The sequence below is a fragment of the Gymnoscopelus microlampas genome (genome assembly GCF_963454915.1).
Source record: "Gymnoscopelus microlampas genome assembly, chromosome: 10".
Taxonomy (NCBI): Eukaryota; Metazoa; Chordata; class Actinopteri; order Myctophiformes; family Myctophidae; genus Gymnoscopelus; species Gymnoscopelus microlampas.
Genome location: NC_139947.1, coordinates 6,891,810 through 6,901,809, shown reverse-complemented (window position 1 = coordinate 6,901,809; position 10,000 = coordinate 6,891,810). Strand labels below are relative to the sequence as shown.

The window sequence follows — 10,000 nt, the reverse complement described above, 5'->3', positions numbered from 1 at the left end:
CAGCTGACGGTTGTTTAGAGAGGACTTAACCAGGTAGACCGTTCCATGTTACTGATGCCCATATATATTTTTTAAAAAAAAAGTGTTTTGAGTGACTGTGTCCATCACTGACCTCGGAAAAGTCATTGTATAAAATAAATATTTGGGTGCTGCATTGTTCATAGGCCTGTGAAACAGTCACGTTTTAAAATCAGATATTGCCTATATAGACAGACAGGCAGGCTATTAAAATGGGCACTGAGAAAATGTATTTGAGGTTGAAGTTGAAGGATCAGAAGGGCCTGGATGTCTCCCCCACAATTGGGAAGACACTATTGCGATCTAGTAGTCTATTTATTTATTTATTTTTGCCGACCGTTGCTGCATGGTCTTGCACCGGACCGTTTCCCATTGTGTTGCACAATCATCGTGTTGTATTGGCTCCATGCTTGCCTCTCGCCGCAATGACCGTTCTGGTTCTGGCTACGTGCAGTTGCTCTCTCAACTTGACCAACTACTGTAGGTGTCAGACAAGCTATTACACAACACACATCGTTGTTCTTTGTAAACTGGCTGTGGTTGTGACAGAAGGGGGGGGGGGGCTCGGGCTGCTAGAATCAAGTGCTGCTATGATAGACTGACTAGTGGTGGAAAAAGTACTCAAATGTTTTATCTAAGTAAAAGTATCAATTCTGCAATTCAGAAGTACTCCGTTACAAGTAAAAGTCCGGAATTCAAAATTGACTTGAGTAAAAGTACAAAAGTATTGGTATCAAAATGTACTTAAAGTACCAAAAGTAAAAGTACTAAAATGTTTGAAAATAGCCTAGGTATAAAATAGGGCTAAAGTGGTTAATGTATGTTTCATAATATAATAATTTATATCTGAAAAGTAACTAGTAGTAACTAAAGTTTTCAAATAATTGTAGTGGAGTAAAAGTACAATATTTGCCTCTGAAATGTGGTGGAGTAGAAGTAAAAGTATTGGAAATTGGAAATACTCAAGTAAAGTACAAATACCTCAAAATGCTACTTAAGTACAGTACTTAAGTAAATGTACTTAGTTACTTTCCACCACTGACTGAGACAGACTGACCAGGGATCAGATTTACTGCAGCCAATATAGGACGCACAAAGTCCTCCGTGGAGTCAAAGTGCACCGTGGCATGTGTGATCATGCGCTTGCCTAACCCTAACCTCACAAAAACTGTGCAGAGAGAGAGAGAAAAGAAAGTCTTTCTACCGGTGGGTTTCGACCACGGGAGGTTGCGTCTACTAGCTAGGCATTGCTAGCAGGTAAACCACAGAGGCAGCTGCTAAGCGTTTTTTTTTCTACCTCTGATTTGCGAGACGAAGAGAGCAGAGTCGTCTGCGAAAAGGAACGCGGGGGTTGCGATCGCAGGCTGACTTCATGTCATTGATGTGTAACAAAAAGGAAAGAGGACCTCAATAATGCTCCCTGAGGGACCCCACAAGTTAGTGGTTGTGGTGGTGGGGACATGGTGCCAGTTATAGGGTTGTGGCCGGGGTTAGGGTTGGGGCTGAGGGAACCTAGGTATGCGCTCCAGTTAAATGCTGTGCTACATGCTAATGTGTTTGTGTCCATTATCAGAGCAGAGAGAGAACTGAACACAATAGACTTTTTTTTTTTGTATTAACAATTTAAACGTTTATCTCGTGCGTGCGTGTGTGTGTGTGTGTGTGTGTGTGTGTGCGTGCGTGTGTGTGTGTGTGTGTCTCAGAATTTGTACTCACCTGACATCAGAAGTCCACCTGGAACACTGACTAAGAGGTAGGACTCACTCACTCACTCACTCACTCACTCACTCACTCACTCACTCACTCACTCACTCACTCACTCACTTACCCTACAGGACCTCTATAGTACTGCTGGTTTTATATCCTACCAGGACCTCTAGTACTGCTGGATTTATATCCTACCAGAACCTCTAGTACTGCTGGTTTTATATCCTACCAGGACCTCTAGTACTGCTGGTTTTATATCCTACCAGGACCTCTAGTACTGCTGGTTTTATATCCTACCAGAACCTCTAGTACTGCTGGTTTTATGTCCTACCAGGACCTCTACTGCTGGTTTTCTGCTGGTTTTTGGACAGTGAAATACACGGTCCATCATATATGTGTGTAATGTAGTTAAACTGTAGTTAAGTGGGACGAGGCACTATAAATAACAGCAGATGTAATGACAGATATGTACACATAAAGGTGCATAAGGAAAAATCTGTAAATGAGGCAGTTAAAAGTAGCAACTGTGACAGAATATCCAGTCATATAGTCATATATACACAGAAATCAGATCCTTTGTGGTGGCCTCTGTCATCAGGACAGCTTGGTGACAGGCAGGCAGAGCTTGTTCAACAGTCTGATGGCAGCACAGCTGGAAACAGGCCAGTAACTAGCTATAGTTACTAGTTATGAAGGACATAACACAGATTGCACACCGCAGTCTGGTGCTCAGGGCAAAATGGCCAAAGTGAGCCCGTGTATAGACCTCACAAAGCACACCTAGGCAAAAAAACGTAAAATTACTGACAGCAATTTAAAGGAGTATAGTTTACCCCCAAAAATACTTTCTATCAATTACACACCTCATGAAACATTGAATTCATGGGGATTTTTTTGTTTTAGTCGTATTCCTGAGCCAATCATTTAGTTTTAGTTTTAGTCCTATTTTAGTCATCTGAAATTGTTTAGTCTTAGTCGACTAAATATCAAAATCTTAGTATTTTAGTCTTAGTCAACAAAATTTGATTAACACTGCCAGTGTTAATTTTGGCAGCAAATTCTGATTTAGTCTTAAGCTCCTGATTTTTTTTCATGCAAAAAACACGTTTGTTTTTTAAAAAACTTATAAAGTCAATGCAAGCTTCCATGGAACGAAAAAGCAAAAAAGCGTCTTTTAATTATTCGGAATAATAGAGTTGAATTTGAACCCTATGAATAAGGCACGAGCCCAAGAAAGATGAAAAGATGGTTTGGTACTAAGACCCCCCAATACCCGTCCAGTCAACACCCAAAGAAATGAGAGTCAGACACCTGGTACGTCCAAAAATGATCTATCTGTATTGCCCGAGTGTGCACACAGGAGACAGTACAAGTTACAGACAAGAATATCAATCACACACACACTGACATAAGACAACAAGCACTTCCACGCACAAACACACACTAATGCTTCAATAACAGGCAATAGTATTTATACACAGTTGGACTTCAATGACATCAGACATAGGTGCATCCTTATGATTGGCTTTAAGACCCTCAGACGTAGGATGGGAGTCGTAGGATGGACAGGCGTCTGGCTGTCTTAATAATAAGTTGTTGTTCATCTTAGGATGTCCTTGTGTACAATTCTCGGTTCCATAAACAAGTTGTTCCTTCGATATCATAGGACATGTGCATGGTTTTATCTGTGACAGGATGACAGCTGACAAAAGGGAATTAGTGACGATGCCGGGTCAAACAGAGATATCGGTCATCGTACAGAGATACAGGTCATTAGGACATTAAACACAAAACGTTGACCAAGACATGTTTTTACTGATTGGGAACATATGGAGCCAGCACCAGATAGCAAATATGGAGCCAGCTACATGGCCTTGGTAGAGAAAGTATAGTAGAGTTACCAAAGGCATGTTTAAAAGACTGAAGTACAGGCCCAAAAAGACATCACTATATTAATTTGACTGGTTAGATCGATATTTCTAGATCATATCAATCTGGTCCACAAAACATATCTATCAGTCCCCAGTTCTTTGGGGACTAGATTGGTAGATTACATTGAAAGAAAATGTAATTAATTAATGAATTCATATAAGGAGACATGTTCAGATACATGTAGACATAAATTGCCTTTTAAATTGTATTAAAGGACTATAAGGGCAAAATCTTCAAAAGGACTGTATAATTTATTCAGATATTAATTCAAAAGGACTGTATGTAATTTATTCAGATATTAATTCAAAAGGACTGTATGTAATGGTTATTTATTCAATTAGGAAGCAAAACATGGTTATATTTCATGACATTTTAAGACACCACACCAAAAAAGTTTTCCCCTTGCAACTTGCAAATAACTTTATTATAATTCAAAAAAATCTCAGCTAATGTACTGTCCCAACAAACCTTTTCAAAACATGTTTAGATTAATCAATTTTCAGCACCGTTAATGACATTGGCAGCTTAGAGATAGAGTGAGAGACAACTGACCAGTCTGACAATTTCAAATTGAAATCTGACAAGACACCTACGTGTCCGATCCGATTCTGTGCATGTCCAGGAATAGAAAAGTTATCCTCCTCGTGTGAAACTGTGGTCATGTGCTTTATTTAACAAGTTGACCTGTTGGTCCAAGTATTTGAGACTGGAACAATACACTCCTGATACCTGTATTTATTACATCACTTTACACTTTATTTAGGGAAAAACTCACGTGGAATGGTCTTAAAACTCAAGAAATACTTCCCTATTGCATCATGTAGGCATGGGGGCATCAAACATCTATCCAAGACATTAGTTGAAATCTGTAAGATAGATGGAAATCAAATTTACTGTTTGGCATGAGACCTACAGTTGACTATAGTATGAAACAGAGTTTAAAACAGTTTGGAATAAAATTAAAGTTTTAGCCCTGTATGTCACAATTAGCAGGTATTGTGACCTTATTGTTGTCCAGGAATTGGATTAATGGAGTGGCTTACATTCTCGTTCTAAAATAAAACAAACACAAACAAAGCATATTAAACATTTAAATCAAATCATATTTAAATCAAATATTCATCAAACTCCCCTCTATGTGACACCCATATATCTGTAATATAGTGTGTGTCAGAGGATGAATTTGTTGATGAGAAAGACAAAAAAAATCAAACTGAAAATCAAAAGAAAAAAAATGAAAAAATAAAATTTCAAACATTTGTTAAAGTTATAATTAAAATATTTAAAATTATAATATAACAATGAAAAATAAGGAATAAACATCTTTGTTCTGAAGAGTATATTAGAGTTAGGTAAAGTACACCAAAATAAATCGAAATAATTTTTTTCCAAAAAGAGCAGATCTACAAGCTCAAAGAAATCTTAAGTTAAAATGATAAAATATTTTCAAAGCTTTTAAAATAATTCAAAATGACTTTATAATAAACTTAATATTATAGTTAATTTTTTCCAATATTGATATTAGAACATATTGAATCTTATTAGGGTTAATTTAACTGAGATGGGTTGAATGAAGTTGAACTCCATGGAGGAGGTCGTTGCCAAGCAACGTGGCAGTTACTAACACTTCCTGCTGAAGGAACTATGGGTAATAGAGTTTTAGAGACCAGAGTGGCAAACTAATTTTAACTGACTGGAGAAGGATTGAAATTTGGACTGAAATTGTTATAGAACGAGCAAGACAGACAAACGCGCATTCAAACACATTCACGCATGCCTGCATAGCTGAATCGCTCATACACAGATAGAAGATAAACAGAGATAAACTTTCATCTTACGCTCCCTCACTCCCTCGCACTTTCTCACTCACCCACACACCATAAACAACAGGCGCTCAACAGGGAGAAGAGAGAGACAGAGAGAGAGTCACTCAGTGTTCAAAGTTTTTTTTTTTAACTCTAATTTTGGAAAGAGAAATATTTTATCCTGACTTGGTTCTAAATTATATTAAAAATATTTAAGAGAATTTGAAATATTGAAAATAGTTTAAAATGTATTATTAAGGCAAAATATATTGACGGTTCAATGAATTAGAACAGGGGGTTCAAGCAAAGGAATATAACAGGTATTATTAAGGCATTGAAACTTATTGTTAAAGTAGTCTTCTCTGTGAGCCATTATTAACTATAGCCTACTTTGTTATGAGAACAGCTCCGACCAAGAGAATGTAAACAGATAAGAAACGGGAGAAATGAGAGGAGGCGCTATTGGATAAGGGAGTGAGAGAACCTATGAGAATTTGATTATCCAATATACTTAGTAGTGGGTAAATTGACAACGAGTATTTTAGTGTATTCTGAGAATCTAACAAAATATTTTAAGATTATTATTATTATTATTATTTATTTTATTTTTATTTTTATTTTAAACTTTTATCCTAACAGATCCGGTTTACAAAAGAATGATATATATATATATACATTGCATTTATACAAGTCAAATAAACAACACCTAATTGTTGTCCATTGAACAGGCAACTGCATATATATATATATATATATATATAATATTATTATTATTATTATTATTATTATTATTTTTGAACCGACAATGAAAAATAAAATGAAGTTCCTTTTTAAGTAAATGGATATGAATTATTATTAAAAACTGAGCAAATTGTACCAGGATTCATATTAATGTGTAAATCTTTGTTGGAGTTCCAGAGGAGCACAGGAGGCGTAAGATGTTAAAATGCAAAGGAACAAATGTACCAGGCAATAAATATCTATGCACACACTGGTAGACACATATTGTGTCTGATATGCGCATATATATATTGACAGCATCTATCCAAAACATATAACAACACACCTCACCTCTGTTGTGACCCCTCTGAAATCCACTGACCTCTGATCCCAATACGGTCTTGGGTCACCCAAAAATCTTTACATCAGTAATTTGGATCTGAATGGATCTCGGCTGCCTTCTTTCGGGGTACAGTGATGCTGTAAGGCATAAAGAAGACATGGAGAAGGTTTTATAACAAATACTATAGGGTGGAATTTTAACATGAAGTCAAAAATGATGGTTGATCAAAGAAACAAAAGGTGGGATTCCATTTATGCCAGAAAAAATGTCCCCGTCGCCATAAATAGAATCCCCTCAGCTACCAAAACAAAATAAATACTAAACTATCCGCTAACGAGAAAGAAAAACATAAAACAGTTTTAACTTAAGATCAGACCATCAGAAACTGAACTAATGAATGCTAACTAATCAAATGGAATTAATACGCTGGGGTGCTCTGGGTGTCGTGGAGATGCAGGTGCCAAGTCCTAATCACACATTAGGCACAGCAGAGAAGGAGAGGACAGCCGGCGCACTCCCAGCGTCATAGGGGTCATAGGTGGGTGTCTAGCCAATACCAGGGCCCCAAAACCAGCAGGGAGGAGAGACACTAAGCACAAACAAAGCAACATTAGTGAACAAAGTCAACAGTGGTATGGGGTGTGCAGTGGTATGGGGTGTGCGAGCACATAATCATCAAGGACTAATTCCTTTTAAGTGTTTTTTAAAAGTTACAATGGAATATAAAGTTAATTTTCTGTTAACAATTGAAAGTGGGACCCATATGAATGGGAACAAGACAACCAATGTGAGAAATGAATACTAAATGGGTTAACAATCTGAATCGTCTTTGGTAAATATAGATGTAACAGGTAACTAATTTGAATTTCATGAAGTGTGTGGGCTAGGGTAGATGATTCCTGTTGCTGGTGGCAAAGGCCCAGCGGTGTAACATGGGTGTGTCATATTACCTTGATTTAGTTGGCTTGGCCCGTGATCGTGGCTGTATTATACTATATGTAAACAGGGATGAAATTGAAGGTTTTAAATGACAAATCAGTAGGCTGTGGTTTATCCTAAGAGATAAGGAATAGATATTATACCAATTGTTCAGTGCTGATGGAATGTTGTTCAGTGGCTGGTTGGATGAGAAACTGTAGCTGGTTTAGTGATACAGAGGTTGCCTGGAGCAAAGGAACACAGGAGAATTTAAAGGTGGCTAGTTTCTAGAAAAATGGGAATGAAATCAAAATATTAAAGTTTAAAAATGAAAAATAATTGAATGGTGTATCTGGATTATATATTATAATAATTCCCCTCTGATTGGCACATACTGAATGTATCTGTGTGTGTCAAAGTTTAAATGATCTTAAAAAAAAATAGTATCAGTAACAGCAACTCGGCGGGGGGAAAAAAATAGGCTACAGCTCTGCAGTTTACTCCAAGGTCAATTTGATAAGACCAGGGTGTTGGGTTTAGTTAGGGAGGGAGAGAGAGTTTATATGCACAGACCAGCTGTAATGGCATAATGTAACTCACAATTGAAGACAAACAAACTAAAACAAAATGTACAAGACAAACAAACAACAACAAAAAAATGTACTGACAAGGTAAGTAAAACACAAACTTCAAACGGACTCGCCGAGAACACCCAGCTGCTCAGTCACAATGATTTATACATGTACCTAAAACCAAATGACGTGTTAACGTGGCATTTCAGAGGTACACACCATAAATCCATATACACACATACATAATCATGCAGGGCGAAACATAGCACAATTATGTATATATATATATATATATATATGAACAACTGGGAATATTCACAACGACCGATGCAGAAGCTTCTGAATTACAAGGAAGGCAACCTGGCAATGCCGTATGGGTTGGAACTTGTGTTCCAGTATGCAGCTGCCTATTAATGTTTTGTACTCGCGGACAACTATCCGATGGGTGGTACTAACATAGAAATACAACTGCATACAAATGTGTTACCTGTAGCTAGCAGGTAATATGAGGCCAGGGGAAGAGCAACACTGAAGTACCCTTGAACTCAGCTGATTTGAGACCCGATAAGGCGGACGTTTTATGCCTGTCTATCTAAGGCTAGAACAGTAGACTAGAACATTAACCCACATACAGCCGATAGGCAGTGTGTAAAGGGGTGGCAGGGGTTAATCTTAGGTCAAATATCAGTATAGAAGGAAAGTTAGTACATTATGACAACTAAGACAACTGTAAGGAACAGTAAACAGAAACTACAAGACAAACAAGATATAACAAGTACTATACTATAGCCTCCCGTGTGAGCAATACAGAACTTTCACATACCCAAAGTGTCTGGTTTCAGGGCGGCTGATAAGAGCTGTCTCACCAGGCGTAGATGAACAGATCGGCCCTCTGGAGTGTCGACTGGAGGAGGAGGAGGTGGGGGTCCAAAAAAGGAAAAGTATCAAAAAACAAAAAATGAATCTGAATTCACCGCTGAATCGTCACCCAGAAGGAATGCAAAAATAAAGTAAATTTGAACGCTGATTCTAAACACACCGGTCGAGAAAAAGATTATATAAAAAAAATTATAATTTCGGGTGGATGTTTAACCGTTTATCGAAGGACCATTAATAGAGTTGAATTTGAACCCTATGAATAAGGCACGAGCCCAAGAAAGATGAAAAGATGGTTTGGTACTAAGACCCCCCAATACCCGTCCAGTCAACACCCAAAGAAATGAGAGTCAGACACCTGGTACGTCCAAAAATGATCTATCTGTATTGCCCGAGTGTGCACACAGGAGACAGTACAAGTTACAGACAAGAATATCAATCACACACACACTGACATAAGACAACAAGCACTTCCACGCACAAACACACACTAATGCTTCAATAACAGGCAATAGTATTTATACACAGTTGGACTTCAATGACATCAGACATAGGTGCATCCTTATGATTGGCTTTAAGACCCTCAGACGTAGGATGGGAGTCGTAGGATGGACAGGCGTCTGGCTGTCTTAATAATAAGTTGTTGTTCATCTTAGGATGTCCTTGTGTACAATTCTCGGTTCCATAAACAAGTTGTTCCTTCGATATCATAGGACATGTGCATGGTTTTATCTGTGACAGGATGACAGCTGACAAAAGGGAATTAGTGACGATGCCGGGTCAAACAGAGATATCGGTCATCGTACAGAGATACAGGTCATTAGGACATTAAACACAAAACGTTGACCAAGACATGTTTTTACTGATTGGGAACATATGGAGCCAGCACCAGATAGCAAATATGGAGCCAGCTACATGGCCTTGGTAGAGAAAGTATAGTAGAGTTACCAAAGGCATGTTTAAAAGACTGAAGTACAGGCCCAAAAAGACATCACTATATTAATTTGACTGGTTAGATCGATATTTCTAGATCATATCAATCTGGTCCACAAAACATATCTATCACGGAACAAGTCCGAATTTTGCGTATATTCGCATAATCGCCGGTG

The 10,000-nt window shown here is 37.8% G+C and overlaps 1 protein-coding gene across 1 annotated transcript in view; it reads left to right on the top strand.

The window, feature by feature from the left end:
* The window catches only part of ptpn18 (protein tyrosine phosphatase non-receptor type 18), a 50,785-nt gene that overhangs the window by 31,166 nt on the left and 9,619 nt on the right, over positions 1-10,000 (top strand). The window contains exon 12 of the mRNA XM_084070231.1: positions 1,722-1,771. Coding sequence (XP_083926357.1) covers positions 1,722-1,771 — 50 coding nt within the window. The remainder of the gene's footprint in view (positions 1-1,721; positions 1,772-10,000) is intronic.